The sequence below is a fragment of the Anser brachyrhynchus genome (assembly GCF_964034855.1).
Source record: "Anser brachyrhynchus genome assembly, chromosome: 2".
NCBI lineage: Eukaryota > Metazoa > Chordata > Aves > Anseriformes > Anatidae > Anser > Anser brachyrhynchus.
The window spans coordinates 150,205,722-150,224,994 of record NC_137695.1 but is presented as its reverse complement, the minus strand read 5'-3'; the positions used below and the strand labels follow the sequence as shown (position 1 = coordinate 150,224,994).

Genomic DNA, 19,273 nt, shown 5'->3' with positions numbered 1-19,273 from the left:
CTCTACAACCCGCCTTATCAGAAAGCACGAGCTGGTGAGTATTCTGTCAGATTTATTCAAAGCAAGAAGGCAGGATGTTATATCAGTAGGAGAGGACAGCAGACAGTCTCCTCTGATGTGCAGGTTATGCTCTCGTCTCATTGCCCAGGGCAGCTAGGTGCAGTCGGGGGTGAGTTTCTGTGTGCTTTTGGGGTTGAACATTTACCTGTGCCTCACATCCGTGTGACAGTAGCTGCTGTGTTCCCCAGTACAGTGTCCCAAACAGCCTGCTCAATGGTACTGTAAACAGTTGCTTTGTCTTTTGTCTTTATTAGTCCCCCAGGAGATAATATTGCCTTTGCTTTTGACCCTGTGCTCTTGCTGGTACAGCTGTCTTCCTGCCAGAGCACGTATTAGTTCCTGAGCTCAGGGTGCGCACAATGTGTTTTGTTATGTGTTGACACAGACACACACATGCTGCTTCACCCGCATGACGTGGCGCTCTCCGAGAGCTGAGAGCTCCCTTCCAAGCGGCCATGGGGGTTTCACGGGATCCAGAACATTACAGGACGGCTGCCTGCGTGTCAGAGACAGTTTCGGAGGGACACTGGGGACCGAGCAGGAAAAGAAATAAAAATAATTTAAAAAAAAAGGTGATTTACAGGTCTAAACAAGGTGGCATCAGTGATCGCGAGATTTCCCATGCCAAAGGATGGACTTGGCACAACTGAGGTGCCCATCCTGTGAACATGAGGGTGTCCCACTGCTCCCAGTCCTGCTCCAAGCCCCAGGTCGTGGTGGCACAGCCCCTGCGCTCCTCTATCTTCGGTTTTGTCAGTCCTGGTGCAGGCAGGCCCAGGCAAGCGGCTCCTGGCACCACATCAACACTGTGCTGCCGGAGAGACTGCCACCAAGGCGTCCTCGCCTTCATCTGGCTCCATGAACGGGCACACTGCCCTTCCCCACGAGGGGATGGGGTGGGCGGCAGGCAGCAGGTATGGAAAGAGAAGCCCAGCGCTCGCAGGGGGCAAACGTCGGCTTCAGCCGGGGAGCCTGGCTGCATACAAAGTAGCTCAAAAGGTTATCCTAGGTAAAAGGAGGCAAACAAAGCAAACTTGTGGGCTTGTTTCCGTGGATACTTGCCTGGAAGTGGAGGCATCCTTTAGAAGTCTTCATAGCCTCAGTGCCACAGATTGTTATGAATCACTTGGGACAAATATATCCTCAAAGCAACAATGACTTTTTAGTCCATTGTAAGTAGCTCATGTGTTGATGTTTTAGAGAATAACATTGCTTAATGTGTTTATACTTTCTGCAGGATGACGCAACCACGTCTCTGTGCAAGGTAACCAGCTCTTGTGGAAAGACCCAGATGGCAGGTACGGCACTAGCAGCACAACGAGCCAAAGCATCCTGTTCTCCTCTGTGCAGGGCTTTCCTGGTGGCTCTTCGGACGTGTACTCGTGTACTCTTCTCCCTGGTGCTTTCTTTACACCAGCAGAAATGCACAAGGCGCCCGTTTATAGCCCGTTCCAATTTTGCCTCCCTTAGGGGCAAAACTTTTTTTCAGAACCTCCAAAAAAATGTAGTAAACTCCCTTATGTGTGTTTATGTAGCCTTTCTTCAAAGACTATAGAAAGAGGCCATGTGGTCTTGTGGCTAGATCAAAGCTAGAAAGCTCCTGAGATCTAATCTGGGCTGAGCCAGTGACTCACTGGGTGGTTTTGGCAAATCACATGATCCCACTTTGCTTAAGCCTCTCCAGCTGAAAAAAGCAGGCAAGAAAGACGTGCTGAATCCAACCTGAGCTTTCCAGCGCGGATGTGTTTACAGGAAAGAACCTAAACTGATCTACCGCACGTTTGGGCTAGGCTTAATGCTCCGCAGCAAAGACGCCAGGCTCTCAGTAGTGCCTATTGACTTTGGACCTGTGGCTCCTTCCTTGCATTCGCAGTTCTCAAACAATCTCAACACAGGCAGGATTATCTCAACAAAAGGTTGCAAAGACGCGTGAATCCTTGGGATATCACGCTGCTTTTCCCTCCGCTCTCTAACCCAGCCTCCAGTAGCGGGTGTCTTATGTTGCCCACTTTTCCCACCGTGCTTTCCCATTGCTCCTTTTCCATGACTTGGTTACTTGCCATTTTACCAGATTCTCTCAGGACGCAGCGTGTGAGTGCACAGGCAATTACCGTAATGCATGCATGCGGTGGCATTTTTGCTTTGCACGGGCCTGCAGCCCGTAATGCTGCTCCCAGGCTACCTCCGATGGGAAAAGCCCAGCTCGGCGGCTGCTGATCCCAATCTCCAGCTAGTATTTATCCAACAATTCCTCCTGGAGAGATTCTCCAGTGGCAAATAATTTCCCTCACGTGTTTTCCCCTTACACCTGTTTTGAGGCTGAGAACATTTAGGAAGGCAATCCTGATCCTAATCTATATTGTAATCCTTTCAGCCGAGCATGGGGAGCAGTGAGCAATCTGTTTGCCTGACAGTTGTAATATTTGGAGAATGACGGTGCGCCTGGAGTTACGCTGCTGCGCGGAGACGGCGTTGAGTCACAGAAGGGGTGGGAGGGGGGGAAGTAAAAGGCTAAAAGTAAAAGGTTTCCAACGTGAATCTGAGATTCTCACTATTACTGAAAACCTCTTGTTCTCTGCTCACAGTTGCAAGCCCAGTGAGTGAGTCAAAAGGCGCTGTTTGGCTTGGCGAGGCGACCCCAATGCCAGCAGCACCAGCCCCTTTGCTGCCGTTCCCGAGCTCAGCAGGTCTGGAAGCAGAGCTGCAAGTGCTCCTCAAGGCGGGGGGCAGTGGGAACAAAGGAGACAAAGGCTTGGAAGCACAAATGGTGACTCAAAGCACTGGCAGGTCCCAAGGCACACACCACCACCACCAGTGCTTCCAGCACCAAAGAAGTGGCACAGTGCTGAGGCAACACGTCCTGTGCCTCTTAAACCTCCGTGGACTGGCTTTGCTTCTGAAATCACAATTTCCCCTCATTTTCACTAGGAAAAGCATGTCTGGAGAATCTGGAGGGGTGTCTCAAAGCTGGAAGTGCTGAAAATCTGCAGCCAAATTTTGAGGACGTTTTCTGGTGGAGGGCAGAAGCTCAGACTCTAAGTCTAAAACTCAAATACTGCTTTGAAACATTAAGGACCTACTCAGATTCATCTGCTGTGAAGGAAACAAATTTTTAATCAGAATTAAGCAAAAGCACTTTTCAGTGTATATTAAAACCCCCTCCTGGTTAACACCCCACAAAGTGGCCATTCTACTGATTTTATTCTAAACCCAAAACAATGCACATATTTGCCCCAGGGGAAATAAAACCAGTTTTCCCCTTCCCTGGAAATACACTTGGATTTGCCTCGTGGGCACGGCAGAGTTGGTAGTGGCTTCTGATGCTGGGCTGCCCGGTGCAGGGTTACAAGTGAGCATCGAAGGTGAAATGAAATGTCGGCAGGCTTCGATGGTGTTGGCATCCCCTGTGCTCTGTTAAGTGTATTAACAAGTAATGGCATAGTAAACTCCAAAACAGAGTGGAGTAATTAAAGCAATAAAATCTTTAAGGTTGAAATGATGCCTTTTGTTGTGGGTGGAAGGCGAGGGGAAAAACAGCTTTGCATCTGCAGCAGCCCTGTGAAGGAGACTCCTGGAAGTGGCTTGAGAAGCAGTAGCCTCTCACTGCACAGAAACAAAAAGGGGCAGAGAGGATGTAAGTCCCTGAGGTCAAGCTTGGCCCTCCGCAATGTTGTAAACACCTCCTGCTTCTTCTCATCTCCCAGTTCCCCCCTGAAGCCTCACCACTACAGCTTCACCACCAGGACCCATCTGATCTGAGCAACGAGCAACCCTTGCATTTTGCATGTGGCTGAATTTCATTGCATGATTAGTAAAAAAAAAGAAAAAAGAAAAAAGAAACCTGATGGTTGAATCTGGTGAAAGGAACTACCGTGCTTCTGTGCTAAATATGAGAAGAGTCAGACTTCTGCCCTGGGCTCATACAGCTCTGCCCTGGATGGAGAGCCCAGAGTGGCACTTTACTTTGCACAGAGTGCTGACGCCAACAAATACCATAATAGTGGAAGTAACTTTAACAAAACATTGCTGGCTAGCACAGCACTTCTGAACCCTAGCTGATTTTTTTTTTTTAAGCTGTTTTGAAAGTTAATTGTTGAGCCTCACAAAAAAAAAAAAAAAAAAAAAAAAAAGGAGTTGGGCAACTATTTATGCCAAGGTTAAATTGGGTCAAATCCTGAAATCCTGACTTCAGGCCAGACTCTACAGTTCCCATTGATTTACACAGGAATGTTGCATGCACTGGAGAATTTGTCCCCGGGTTGCTGCTCAGTCTCTGCAGAGAGAAAACTGAGTTAGGATCTCTAGGTTTGACCCAGCAGGCAGCAAGCAGGACGGCAATGCAGCGTGCTGCTGGGCAGGGGGAGGCTGGTTTTGCTCCAGGTGACAGTGGTCGCATTACAATTTATGTCAGAGCAAAAACCCTGAATGTATCCCCGAGTGTGGCTGAATTACAGATCATGTCAGAGCAAAATTTCGGCATGTACCCCAAAGTTCTGGCTGGGGATGTTCTGCACATGGGATCTGTGGGACCAGATGCCCCATGCATGGGGCCTGGCTCGTCGTCTGCAGAAGACACGGCTGGGCTGCCAGGGTTTCATCGCGGCTCCCTGCTTCTCAGCAGCATCTGGTTTGAGTGAAGCCTTTCCAACTTGCACCAGTGGGGTAGGACCCACAAGGGCATTTTTTGACACTTTGCTAGAAAAGGAGGGGCAACTGGGATATGGGATGGCTCCAGAGTTATCGCGCTGCATGGTCTGATCACAAGGAGAATCCTCAGTTGGCCCATGAAGGGAAATTCCAGCTCCCTTAGGCTGTCCAGCACAGACACCAGATAAGAAATGAGAAGCTTCTCTTGTGTATTTTCAGAGCATGTATTTTCAATACCTACACACAGAGAGTCATATTTATTTATCCTTACTTTGAACTGCTGCAGCAGCCCGGATCATGGCTGGATCATTAGCTGCTTACTTTTTTTGTTTTGTTTGATTGCTTCCCAACTTAACCCCTTCCTCCCTGTTTGGTCTTTAACTGAAGAATTTCTCCCTTGGCTTTTGAGGGCTGCAGACATACCTAAGGAAGGTGCATTGCTGCCGTGTCCTGCTGGGTGCCTGATGTGATGGCCGCTGGAAAAATCTCAGGGCCGTACTGTACTTTGGCATGTGGTGAGATGAAATAATCCTGCCTGTTACAAAGTCACTCGTGCTAGTTGTTTCCAAATGAATCAATAGCCCTTTTAAAGCCACAGCTGCCAGACCGTGATCCATCTACCGCTGGCTGCAGTCATACCCAGCATTTGTTACTCCCTGCAAGTCATCCCATTGACTCTGAGAAGCGCTGTGGACGTTCAGGGCTTTGTGTTTAAGTGCCAAACCATGGACACGCTTCCACTCACGTGGTCCTGGAGCCCCTTGCGGCTGTAGTGCCTTCCAAAAGGATTCAGCATGACCTTTGCTTGAGACACGCGACAGATTCCTAGCGAAGATGAATCTCATTTCTGGTGGAATCACACATAAGGCCGCGGCGGTAAATTTCCAGAAATAATCAAACACAATTATTTGCAGGGGTCAAAAGTTCTGGACACCTGTTTCCTGAGAAGGCGGCGGGGCGGCTGTCTGGGCCATCTCAGCTGTCCCAGGGCCCGAGCGAGATTAGCACCTGGGTAAAAAACAGCTGACGGCTGCTGAAGATAGCAAGACTGAGGCCAAGCTGATGGGAAGAAGAGGGGTGAAGACTGCATGGCTTTTCCAGGGGTCTCTGCCCATCGTGGATGTGGATCAGCACACCCAGCCCTTGCTGCAGGAGGAGCTCTGGAAGGTTTATGGGAGCCCTGAGCAGCTCCTCCAGCTCCAAGGCATGCAGATGCCAAAAGGAGGCTTTAAAACGTCTCTAAAACTCCATCCTGCAGCATCTGCATTGAAACGCTGACAAGGTGGTGGGGCACACGGTTAGCTCCAAACCCCTTTCTCCACGCCGCAGGTGCAGGTGCCACCAGCAGTGAGGAGCTGTCACCTCTGTCAGCACCTAACCCCGGTGCCCTGCAGCGCTCTGCCTGCGCTGGGTGAGGCCTCTTCCTCCCGGGCTCTGACTCATGCCCACATGCATGAGCAGGATGTGCATCACAGGCCGGCCCTGGGCCCCGGCTCGCCCGCGGAGCCCCATGGGGACAGCCCTGCCCATGTCCAGCGGCCTGAAGGACTCCAAGCCATACCCAGAGCTGGACTGAGGCGAGGTGTAACTCCAGCCTTTCCCCTCTAGCACAGAAATCCTGGCTCCAGGACGGTCCAAGTATGGACCATCTCCTGCCCCAGGTGGTGCTGCCTCCTGCAAGCACATCCTCTACGATCACATGGGGAGCTGGTAGAAGGTTTCTCTCAAGGCCAGGGTCCCATCCTGACGTGCTGAGAGCTCTCTCCCCATGAAACACTGGCACAGCCCTTGCTTCATGCTGGAGAAAGGCTTCCCAGGGCCTTGGCTGTGGTTGGCATGTGGACACGAGCCGCCTGGGCCGCAGCGTGGCACGTCGAGGTGCTCCCCCCCCCAGCTGAGCCACTCATCCCGCTATTCCCCATGCGTTGGGAGAAAAAGAAGAAGAGGAGATTGAGAAAAATGTTACTAAGTCAGGAAATAATTCTGGAGGAGGGGGAGCAGTTCCTCTAACCTCGTGTATGTGGAAAGAAAGCTATTTGCTGACTCGGCCTTATTTTTTAATTTATTGTTTTGCCAGCTGCTCAGATAAAAGGACAAAGCTCTGCCTGCTGTAATGAGGCAGCCGTTCAAGCATGCCTTTACAGTGCGGAGCATCTGGCTGGGACACCAGCGATGAGCAGGGAACAGTCCAAAGGGTTCACAGGACACATCCTTTCAAATCCCTCTTTGCAGCAGCGAGGACGGGGCACTTGCTCTTTCTTCCTCCCATGAGAACTGGAAATCTCCTGGAGATCATTAACTTCAGCAGACAGGGCTCTTACATATTAAGGATCACAAGACCCGTGATGCAAAATCCCATGAGTTCGCTGATTAAGCCTTTCTGCCAGGCTCGAGTCCCCACCGCCCCAGGCTCCGCAGCCGTCTCCCACAGCAGCTGCCCCGCTTCACCTCCGGCCCCCGCAGGGAGCGAGGGCAGGACAACATCCTGCAGAAACAGGGCCAGTTGGTCCTCCGCAGCGGTTCCCGTCATCTTCTTGTGTTTTAGAGAATATCCTTTTTCCAATGAAAAGCACCAAGCTCAGCTCTGGTGCTTGCTGCTGCAGGATTTTGAGACTTGAAAGTACACAGAGGGTCAAAGGAGGTTGAAAGAAAGTTCTTGGAGGATGGTTAAATACCAAGGTGGACGTTGGTGGGCCACTGTGACCCTGTACAATGAGCAGGACAGTGCAGGAGGAGCTCAGCAGGCACCTGCCCTGCTCCCATGCACCTCTGTAGGCATCTGCTGGTACTTCTCCTGGGGGCCAGGTGGACCTGTTGGCCTGACAGACCCAGGTGGTTTGAGCGAAGGTATCAGCATGGGGAGGAGAGGATTCACCACCACGCAGGTCAGGCAACAACTTCACACCAGGCCAAGGTGGGTTTCACCCTTCCACCTAGGCCCTGGGTGGTGCTGTCCCCCTGCTTGCTCACTAAGGCTGAGGGGTGAACTTTGTGAGCCTTACTCTGCGGCCTTTACTCACCAGGGGAAACTCTTACTCACACCAGGCCTCCTGCCACCATCTGCAAGGTCATTGTCATCAGGCACGAGAGCCCTGAGCAGGCTTCTGCCCCAAATTATTCGGTACTTTGCCCCCAGTTGACAGCACAGCAAAGAGAACTCACGGTATTTAAACCTCAGAGAGACTCTGACAAGTCAAGACTGGATGGGGATATTATCACAAGGCCCAACAATGGCTTTACACTCAATTACATTTATGGTTTCTGTGATTCATCTAAACGTTTATGGCTTTGTCACTACCTGGAAGTTAAGAAAAGAGAGAAAAAAGGAAAAGAAAGTGCCGTAGCGAACAATTTTCTGCTGCAAGACACTGGGTGACACAGTAGAAACTGAACGACTACCTTCGGCGGTGGGGAAGAGTCATTTTCTGTGGTGACCAGAGCTATATTTGATTTCTTAGGCAATGTCAGCTTTTGCATGCTACATTCTCTGGCTAATAGCCAGGGAGATGTGTAATACTTTAGCCACACTGTTGTTACTTAATCCTTTCCTAATCTGCAATTTGCGCAAGAGGAGTAAAATCTAAGCAAAGCCACTGAGAACATCTCCACTAATAATTTATCAAACTCCACTTTTGTTGCTGGCAGGAGGCGGCAGTCGCTGGAGGTGAATGTTTTCCCACCGCAGCGCTGTGTGATAAACACGGGGCAGCTGATTCACGCTGCACTTATTTTCTGTCATCCGCCCTCCGTGTCACCCTGATATTCCTTCGAACGATAAGCCTGCGTGTGTGCTCACAGCGCGCCGCCGAGGTCCGAGTTTCATCTCTTTCTGCAAATTGCACGTTAATTAAGCATTAATAACAGCGGGAGTTGCGTGCAGAAATCCACACCCACTGTGACAAGGCTGTGCCCTCGCCGAGCAAGGGCCCTGCTCATCGGCCGTGCCTCGGTGCCGGCTTCACCCCGGCAGCCGTGCAAGGCACCATTCCCTCGGAAAATGTCCCCGGAGAGGAAAACAAACTGGCACTCGCCAGCCCTAATCCTGCCGTAAAGAAAAGCGTTACCTCTTGCTCTATGAATTTTATTTATTTTGGTCCTCTGGGCAGCGCTTGCTGTTGTTAGAAACATGATTGCTTCATACAGTTATGTTAATGTTTGCATTTGACAGAATGTAATTGATACTTCTGCTGCGACGGCTTCAAAGCCAAATTAGGAAATGAAGTGCTGCACATTAGCTTGTTTAGCTGGTTAAATACTGTAAATAAATACATACAGTGCAATGAAAACTAATGAGTTTTCTTTAAGGCGTTTTCTAAATAGCTGGGTTCATAAAAGGAAAAAAAAAAAAAAAGGTCCAGCTGTGAACTCATATCCTGAAGGATTTGTAGTTTTGCCGTAACAAAGATTGATCCTGGCTGCAATACGAACCCTGGATTTCACTTGGAGAGCAGGATTTTGCAAGTTACGGAGGAATCGGCGTAAGAACTGTTGCAAATTTCACGGTACTTTTACCAACAATAGTTCTGAGAGATGTTGCATTTAACAAAGACATTTTTGCAAGGGATTAATTCAGAACATGGTTGTATGGCAGGCTATTCTTCTCCGTGCTCTGCAGGGAAACATTGTATTTGTAAGAGACATTTGCATAGGATATTTCTTGGTGCTGCTAAATCCGTGCAGTGCTGTAATGCTAAATGTTGTTTTTTTTTTTTTCTTCCTGACAGAATGCAATAGCATGAAAAAAAAAATGAAAAAAAAAATCTGCTTTTGTATAAAGAGATAATCTGAAGAGATTTGCTTGACAGAGTGCACTCAGCACTGATTGAATAATTTGTGTGTTTAAAGCTCTCTCTCGGGCCTGCCCTCAATCCTTTAACGCAGAGCTCGAGAGGAGCCCTGCACAGGCTTTGTGATGCAGCCAAGCGCAACGAATCTCTCTTGTGCATCTTTATAAAAGTGTAGTTTTTTTTCCCTTTTCTTCATAAATAACTGATGCAAAAGTGTCTTAAACTGATTTTTTTAAGCTGTTGTCCTAAAATCAGGGCCCTTTTTAGTGTGTGTGGAACTGAAACTCTCCCAAAACTTCTTAATTAACAGCACATGAGCCCGGCAGTGTCACCTGCTTGGCAAGGAGATGTTGACCTTCAATCCGAGCGTGCTGAGCTGGCTGCTTTACCTGGCGCCCCACGAGGAAGCTGCTTTATACACTCTGCTCCACGGCTTTAAAAATTATTGAACTGAGGGCTGAAATGTAGCTGAATATCAATTTGGTGTTGATAAAAATACGCATTCAGGAGATAAGGTCTATCCTGATGGGGAAGCAGTTGGGCACTGGCTGAGGATAGAGCCCACAGTGTAGTGGAAAAAAAAAATCAGCTTTATTTTTGTTTTCAGCAGCAAACAGATAAGAAGCAAAGGTTTCCAGCACCTTCCAGAGAGGCTGACAACATCTTCCAGATTCAGGACAAGAACGGTGACCAGCTCTGAGAAACAAATAAGAGATTCCTACAGCCCTCATCCAAAAGGGACATTTAAAAATAGACGAATTATGACTCTCTCAAAAAGAAATGTATGCATTGCATAAATCAAAGTTCTCACACCCACCATCAAAGTTTAATCACTTAATATGCTGGTCTTTCAACATGCTCTGAAACTTTGTATACAATAATACAAACGACGGGGTTACGAAGCAATAGCAATTTATTCTGCTGTACAAACGGATGTTGCATTATAATCCCTAAAGCAACACAGAGGCTGTTTGCAGATGTTACTACAATTTGGCATTTATTTTAATTGCTCTACAGTGTAGCTCATGTGAAATAAAATCGTGGGATGACCTACGCATTCACCTACTAAGGGTGACTTCACTGCAGGCAGGAAAAAAAAAAAAAAAAAAGAATGAAAGAAAGAAATGTTTTGAACATTTTCAAGGTTTCACCAAAACATGAACCTCCTGCAGTTGTTTTAAACGGATGCATCAGGGCTCCTGTCCAAGGCTGAAAGCACGGCAGGGCAGGGGTAATTCAATCAGCCATGCGATGCGGCGCATGTCTTTTTACAACTCTTGCAAGAATAACATCAGTAAAGTAACTTGAGATATTTTGGTGTCTGACATTCACTCAGCGAGCGCTAAGAAAATATGCTTACTGCACAGATTGCTGGTTTGTCAGAGTGGGAGGCAAGGCACCTTGGCTCCCTAATGACAGCCAGGGCTCTTTTCTTCAATGCTGACCAGGTCCTGTCCCCTCTCTGCGCTCCCAGCTCACTTTCTAAGAGCAGAGCCTTTTTCAAGTCGCTCTGGCTCCAAGACCTGCCTGGAACCAGTTGCTCTGGTGAGCAGATTTCAAGCAAAAGGACAAAGTTAAACATGAGGCTAAGTATAAATAAAAACCAAGCCTCTCTTCCTCCTCCTCTGTACTTGCAAGCGATGATCTCACCGCTCGGGGTGGATTACAAGGGTGGCTCGAGCTCTTTCAGGAAAGCACATTCTCTAACCTTGATACTGCTGCTATTTATACGCCTCACTCCCAGCCACAAAGCGCAGCAGCCCTGTCATCTTTCAGCTCATTTTTAACGGGAGCACGGGGCGGCTTCCGCGCTTCCGCCGGCAGCGGCACCAGCACCAGCCCACCCCCGGCACAGGCGATGCTCTGGGAGCCTCTCCCTCGGAGACACCTGAGACCCGATTTTCCACTGGCTTGAACATCCCCCAGCCGTGCACGCAGGTGCAGGATGACAACCTTTCGCCGCCGTCTGTGCCCAGTTATAAATGAATACGCAGCCTGAAAGGCAATAGGGTGCCTCAGGTTCCGCGGCTGACACCTGACAGCCGAACTAGACCGACTTTTCCAAAGCAGAGCCGCTTCTTCTGCCCTGTGTTTTTCAGGTAAATGGGACACGCTGTCCCACATAGCTCTTTCCACTCCCCCCCAGCCCCAGAGTCTGGGGACAGAGTTCCCCGTCCCCTCTCACCTTCATGGGGATTCAGCCGGGGAGCTCAGGGGTGATGGAGCACGTGCAGGCAACAGCGAGGGGCTGACGTGTTTTGAGGCCAAAACACCTCAGACACTGAAGCCCCGAGACACCCTGAACTCACCCCAAGACACCACGAGGAATGGGAGCAAGCGTTATGAAACCAAGTTTATTAAAACTTTCTACAAGTCAGACTTTGTCATCCAGGTTTCCACATATATATACACATATTTACAAGTTGGACATAGTGTTTTTAGCTTTTCTGGCAGATTTTTTCTACCAATATATACAAATGTACTGTTCTTTTCCACAGAAGGGTTAAACTGTATCACAGATACAAAAGTCAAGCAATCATGAGAAGTTTAGTGCAACGGAGAGCTGTAGCGCCCTGCTCTTAATGCTCATGATTCTGTCAAGTTAGTATTGCCAACAATAATTCACATTAAATTGCTCTTTGACACCTCTTATTAGGACAAACAAGGTACAATTTAAAAAACAAAACAAAACAAAACAAACCCCCACACAGTAAGGTATGTACAAAGTACACAGTCCATGAGGTATACATGGTATTCTCGCAGCGCGCGGTGGGACGGCGGCTGGCCGCCGGTCACCCCCGGGACAAATCCACGCTCTGTGCCGCGTCCGTGGGGTCCGTCACCCACCTCAGGGCCAGCACAGACGCCTCCTTCTCGCCTACCGCAGACGGCCATCTCTTCATCTAAGCCGCCGGGCACAAGATGGGGAACACGGCAGAAGTTTTATGCAGGACTAAGCTTTACTTACCCCCAAACCCAGGAAGCTAATGATTTAGGTCTATTCGTTATCCACGCACATTGGAAAGACTATGAATAATCATGCAAAACGAAACAAAAAATTTAAGGGGGGGGGGGGGAAATACGTAGCCAGAGGCCACCAACATACCTGAATAATCAACTTAAGCGTGTACGGAGATTTTATTCTTAAGACTAACTTTCTGGGGGCAAGGGGGGAAGGAGAGGGGATGTGCTGTTCCTAAGAATCGAGCCCGTAGGAAGACACGAACGTGTTTACATACACTGTACAAGATACCCCTTATCGCTGTCCAAGGGAAGGTGCCCCACCCGATAGTGTTACGTTTTGGTAAACGGATACCTTTTGGCACTGGGAGCTAACGAGACCTGCCACTTGACCAGCTTCGCTGAGGGCACGAAGTCATACAGGACACGCCACGGTAACTTGAGGCTGAAGGCTATTTAAAATGATTTTGTGTTCAGCAAATGGCATCAGAGGGGACCCAGCTGGGAGATGGGCTATGTTCTGCGTCAGAAAGGGTCACGGTAGTGATCGCAGCAGTGATTTGCCTGACAGGAGGACCTAACAGCTTCGTCCCTGCGGAAAAACAACCAGCTGGGGCAACAAGCAGGTAGCTGGACGTGGCCGGTGGAGACCTTCCCTCACTAAAGTGCACTTACAGTCAGAAAACTACTTTGCAAGATGCCAAGTCAATCCCCCCTCCACCTTTTTTTTTTTTCTCCCCAAAAGAAACAATTTTTGTCAGATTTGCTCAGTTAGAGACATGTCCTGTGCCCCCCTCATCCCCTGCACATCACTGTCCACATCCCCGAGCCACTGCGGCAGGAGGGGAAAGCCAAGGGCTGGCTTCGAGTCTCTCACATCGCCAGAAATAAGACTCTGCAACCAAAACGCAGCCGGTGACAGCGGTGGAGGGCACGGGAGGCAGGAGAAGAGCCAGGAGGCTCTCGTGAAGCTGCACGGGTCCTCCAGGGCCAGCGGGACGAGCCCGCCGGCAGAGCGAGCGGGCAGGCGAGCCTCTGAGCACGCACTCAGGGAGCGGAGATCGACGGGCTGACGTTTATTTTAAACAAGGTCACTTTTCTGATCATACTGGCACTTTAAGATGCTGTGAGTTTGTAACGTGGAAAAAAAATAAAATAATGAAACCCTACGGAGATGCCAGAGGTGAGAACAGCGAGGTTCTTGAGATTTCCGATTAGCAGAAGAAGGAACTAATATCGTCATTGTCTCCATGGTATTCTGGAACAATTTGATCAGAAGTTCCCGTCTCCTGGTCTGTATATCCAGGCTCCAAGACCGCCTCGAACCAAGGATGAAGCAAGATCTCCGGAGCTGTGAGTCTTTCGGAGGGCTCCCGCCTCAGGAGGCTGCGGATGAGGCATCGGGCTTTGGGGGAGACGTGGTCAGGAATACAGAACTGTCCACGGCGGATTTTGGAAAACAGAGTACTAGGGTCCGAGTCATGGAAGGGATAGCGTCCCACGAGCAGGGTGTAGAGCATCACTCCCAAACTCCACACGTCGGCCGACTTCCCCGAGTAGGTCCCCGTCGTGTTGAGGATCTCGGGGCTGACGTAGGCGGGACAGCCGTGTTTATCTGAGAGCGCGTCGTCTTCGCCTTTGATGATGTGCGTGTCCTCCAGGCTCTCCAGCCTCAGCTGAGTCCTGCGGAGGGGAGGGAAGGGAGCCACGGGTTAGAGATTTCGGGTAGCGAAACACAGGCAGAGCTGAAGGCAGCAAAGCCCCCCGCCACGGCACCCACCGCTCCCTTTCGCACATTAGCACAGAGGAAAGGAGTGGAAACAACTTTCTAATTTGCTGCGGAGAAGTTGTTTACCCCAGATCCGAGCGCAGAGACATGCAGCAGGTATGTGCTCGGCGATGCCTGCTTAGCGACTGGGGATTTTAGCAAGGTGACAGGCTCTCGAGGGACACCAGCAAGGCTCCTCGCATGAGATGAACCAGAACCAGCACATCTGCATGAGTTTTAAAACGCAAAATCCAGCTCTCCCGCACTCACAGTGCTCACCAGCTCGCCTGATTTTTTCATTTGTATTTTTTAATTATTTTTTTTTTCCCCTTTCCAGGTGGTACCATATCCGCCTTGCTCCCCCCGTCTGGGTTAACTGGGAGCTTTTCATCAGCAGCGCCTCCGTTCACGTGCTGCGGCAGGGCTCCGCCGGCCGCGCCGCTGCGTGGATGTGCTAACTGCAGCCTGTCCTCAGCGTGACCTCCTGCTGCAATGCAAAATACCCATCGGTTCTGTAAACGGAAAATATGACTCAATGCGAACCGTGGGCCCGGGATTGGCCGCGGGAGCACTGAAACTGCACCTGTGCTGGTGAGCCCGAGCGCCTGCCTTGCCATTGCTTAACCCTCTTCTTGCCAAATGTGATGCACATGACACCAGCCTGTGCAACGCGTATTTCCAAATGAGCAAGGCTGTGTGCAATGTAACATTTCAACAAATGTTTCATCTTATTATGGGCGGGAAAAGCTGCAATAGTTTCCTTCAAAGGAATTACTTTCTTTGCATGTCAACATATGGTTGGCTGTGTTTTAAGGGGGGCAGTTCTGCTTAGTTTTCTTATCACATTCACAACCGATATCCTGAAGAAGCGTTAGCAGTTTAAAAAAAAAAAAAAAACACGTTTTCTTCTGTTTCAATAAATCATCTCCAGTTTCATCAGATTAAGCACAACTCTGTGACAGCTTCTACTTATTTTTTAAGCTTTCCTCGGGACAAGCAGCTGGTCAGAGTCAGTTTTGCCGATTAACACAGTATTTCTGGCTCTGCCATGTGCAGTGATGGACTACAAGAGCAGCAAACACCCCAGGGAAAACACTGAATGATCTTCCCTGACCTAAATTTAGAAACTAATTCCAAAAGCATGCCTGTGGAAGGGGGGAAATTGGAACCTCCTCGCTATAAACCGAGGCTTTAGGCTAAGTTTTACCAAAGCGTTTTTCTTCCTCGCAGGATATTTAACCGTGTCCCGCCCTCCCTCCTGTGCATGCCTGCATCCACGGTGTGGGGAAAGCACCACCACCACCGGTCGTGGAGGGAGCACAACAGCCTCGGAAGAGGCAGCAGATCACCTGACCAGCAGAGATTTTGGAGAGGAGACCCCTCTCCTGCTCCGCATCGGGGCTTTCCCCATCCCCTCCTTCCTCTCCCTGCCCCAGCCCTTGATTCATTCGACCCCGGCAGAGTCGCACACACGACATCTGGCACTGAGTGCCCTGACTATCGCCCCTTCGTCCCCCAGCGGGTGTCACCGAACTTGTGCTGAATGAGAGGAGCCTCACGGCGAGTTTCCTCCATTTCGTCAGTCGAGACCCAGCTACAAGCAGGCACGCACCAGTTGGATCCGTGACCTGCTCCACGCACGTGACGCAGCCCGCATCACGCAGGTGATGCCCGGCTTACACCACCATTCACGCTCCCTGGGATGCTTTTTGCCTTTCCACATGAGGCTTTCCTCCCTGCCCGCTCACCCAGAGGCTGGCCGCCGACAACCGCTTACCTTTCTTCATTGGAGAAGACAAATTTCCTGAGCTTGAGGTCACCGAGGACGATGGCCGACTGGTGGCAGTGAGCTACAGCCGAGACGATCTGCTTGAAGAGCCGGGCAGCCTCCTCTTCCCTCAGCCTCTTGCAGCTCCTCACATAGGAGTGCATGTCCCCAAAGTCCTTTTCGAAGAAGACATAGGCCTTGGTGTCCCCGAGGATCACTTCCACCACGCCGGTGATGTTCCGGTGCGACGGCAGCTGGATGTAAGGCCGGATCTTGTCCTGGTAGTGTTTGACGGGGAACACCTGTGAAGAGGAAATTAAGAAGAAAGTTCGTTTTCAAGGGCGTTGGAAGCGGCCTCGCTCATAGCAACTCTTCCCAAACAATGACGAGGGAGCTGGAGGACAGCCAGGGCTCCGCGGGAGCGCCGCTCGCAGCGGGCTCCGAGCCCCTTTATTCGCATCGGCGAGGGAAAAGCAAAAAAAAAGCAACCCGCAAACGCCAAACCTAAACCTAACCCCCCCCTAACACCTCACGATGACCCCCCTGGGGTACCCCAACCCCTCGCCTCGCCCCACCGCCTCAGCGAGCCCCTGTGAACGGCGCTCCTCGCCGGGCGGCTCCGTGGCGAGGTTTCCCTGACTTTTACCCCAAAAGAAGCCCCCGGGGAAGGGACACCCCGACTCCTCGCCCCCCCCCCCCATAGCCCCCCCCCCCCAACTCACCTTACAGCGAAGCTCCCTGCCGGAGCTGACGCTCAGCGCCCTCGACACCTGCTCCCGCTCGGCCAGCGGCAGCAGCAAGTAGGAGGCGATGAGGCTGGGCCCCGCCGCCCCTCCGGCGGGCGAGGACGGGGCGCAGGGCGAAGAAGGGGCGCTGAGGCAATCCGGGGGGCCCGCGGGGCACTCGGCCAGGCGAGGCCACTTGGAGGCCGGAGCCTCCTCGGCGGGGCCGTCCGGGAGCGGCGGCAGGCGCTTGGCCGGGGCGCTGCGGCAGCGGGCGGCCGGCAGGAGGAGCGCGGCGGCCCGGCGAGGCGGCGGAGGAGCCGGGCGGCTCATGGGGGGAGCCGAGGAAGGGAGCCGGGAGGGGAGAGGAGCCGGGGGGGGGGGGGTGTTTCGGGGTGGCTGTGGGGCTAAAGGAGGAGGAGGTGGAGGAAGCAGCGCGGCTGGCGCATCCCCCTGCTGTCCCCGCCGCAGCCCCGCGCCGTGTCCACCATCTGCCGCCGAGTCGGCGTTAAAGTAGTTGGAGGGTTTAAAAAAAAAAAAAAAAAAAAAAAATCGCTTTTCCCCCCTCCTACCCCGGCCCTGACGCACGGGGAAGTGGGAGGGGAGGAAGGCTCGGCCCCGCCTCGCCGCGCCCCGCTCCGCCCCGCGGCCCGCAGCGCCCCGCCGGGGGGGGCGCGGGGCTGCCGGGGGGTCCCCGCGTCCCCGGAACCCTTTCCCCGAGAGCCCGAGGCGCTGGAGACGAGGGAAGGGGCAGCCGAGGGAGAGGGGAGCCTCTGCGAAGCCCCCCCCCGGAAGTGGCAGCGAGGGTTTGGTGTCAGAAAGCTCGGGGGGCTCCGTGGGGCTTCGAGGCAGCACCGCCGAGGCTTTCTGTGAGGGGTGAAACCGAAAAAAACCCAAGCCAGGCTGACCGTGGAGAGAAAGCGAGCCCAGCTCCATCGCCACGAGCCCCTCCTGTGTGCTTTCACCACAACCTCAGCCCCGCGGTTGCCTCACCAGCCGCTCTTTAACCTTTGCTCATCCCAGAGCCTGCCCCACAGCGCTGGTGCGGGCTCACCAGCATTCCTTCGGGAGCGTGGGCTTCACCACCAGAAATAACTCTACCCCTCGTTTCGAAGCCATGTGCCGTCCCCAAAAGGCACAGCATCCCCAAAAGGCACAGCATCCCCAAACGGCACAGCATCCCCAAACGGCACAGCATCCCCAAAAGGCACAGCATCCCCACGAGCAGCTGAAGCGGCCGGTGAGGAGCAGGATCAACCCCAACAGCCACCGGCCGGCTCAGGAGTGTGGGTTTAAAGCCACGTACAAGAGGGACTGCCAGGAAATGGGAGCAAAAAATAAAAAAGAAAGACAACAAATCATCCCCGGAAAAAAAAAAAAAAAAAAAGCACAGACAGCTGTAGTTTTGACAAGAGTGCTCCAGAAGGAAACTCTCCCAGCTTTGCTGTTTACATATATGCAAATGTTCTGCAATCCGGTGCTGAGGCTCCCTAATAGCTGAGGGAGCCCCGGTTTTGTTCCTGCAGGCCCAGCACCCATCCTGCTCTGGTCCCCCTGCTTTAGCTGCAGGCAGGGAGCAGGATGGGGTCCCCGCCACTGTGGCGGTGATGCCACGAGCGCAGGTACCCGCTGGGATTCCTGGCGGATAACTGCACGGCGGAGCCCCGCCTGCCCTCAGCTACTTGTAGTGTATTTTAAGAAACACATGAAACTCTGGTGCTGGATGACTCACGGCATAGCAGTCCCATTAATGCATTTAAACATAAAATGCATATGCCATAAAGGGATATCCCAGGGGCTGCATTTTCCTTTCCTTTCTTTTTTTTTTTTTTTTGTAACAGAAAGACAATTCGGCGAATGTTTGCAGATTGTTTTGGAGCGATTCACCGCAACGCAGAACGTGCTGGTTTATTTCGTTCCTCTTATAGGTGAAGCACGCACGCAGGCCCGTCGGACTTTTTTTGGTTTACGTTTCCCCTCCTGGAAGGCTGATGACGGGGATAGCGCTGCTGGCTGAACTGGGCCGGCGGCTTCTGCATTAATGCACCGCTTGCTACGTCCGAGAGAGCGTGAGGTGTGGTGAGGAGAGCGTGTCAGGGATTTTGGGGACAGGGGCATGGTGCAGGCGCTTGGCCAAAATAGCGACAGGCCTACAGAAAGGTACTCATGGGTGCTGTCAGTGTGCAGCAGCATCTGGTCGGTGCCCCCCGGCTGCTACACAGACAGAAGAGTTTTGGCTCTGCTGCCAAAATGTGGCTGAGGTGAACCCAGGTTAAATCTGGCCGGCAGAAGGTCTCTGCATGATGGGGGCAGCTCTTCCCAGCAGGAAACCTTCACTGCTTCTTTAAAACTGACATGCTGTTGGGTGCCCATACCATTAATATTGTGAATGAACATACAGTAGCGATGCAGAGTTAACAATTAACCAAATTAAGAGTGCTCCGTACCATATTCTCAGTCAGGTTTGGGTATGGATCATAGGGAAAGGCCCGCATCCAGCCTCCTCCTCACCCTCACCAAGTTCTTTCCAACATGCCGCTGAGCGGAAAGAGAAGTGATT

At 51.6% G+C, this 19,273-nt stretch overlaps 1 protein-coding gene and 1 long non-coding RNA gene across 5 annotated transcripts; one reads left to right on the top strand and one right to left on the bottom strand.

Moving 5' to 3' along the window:
- The first annotated feature begins 510 nt into the window (after positions 1-510).
- On the top strand, positions 511-14,140 carry LOC308190527. Of its 4 annotated transcripts, none has more exons than XR_013947292.1 (3): positions 511-974; positions 1,298-1,358; positions 10,105-14,140. It is a non-coding gene; the product is annotated as an uncharacterized lncRNA (long non-coding RNA). The 4 variants fall into 4 exon arrangements; XR_013947293.1 differs by having other exon boundaries at positions 10,102-14,140; XR_013947294.1 differs by lacking the exon at positions 10,105-14,140 and adding an exon at positions 2,989-3,765.
- TRIB1 (tribbles pseudokinase 1) lies at positions 11,835-17,307 on the bottom strand. Its single transcript, XM_080582057.1, has 3 exons — positions 16,714-17,307; positions 16,001-16,293; positions 11,835-14,138 (listed from the first exon to the last, which is right to left on the bottom strand). The coding sequence occupies exons 1-3, from the start codon at positions 17,044-17,046 to the stop codon at positions 13,670-13,672; spliced, it is 1,095 nt and encodes a 364-aa protein (XP_080438183.1). The 5' UTR covers positions 17,047-17,307; the 3' UTR covers positions 11,835-13,669.
- Positions 17,308-19,273: the final 1,966 nt, after the last annotated feature.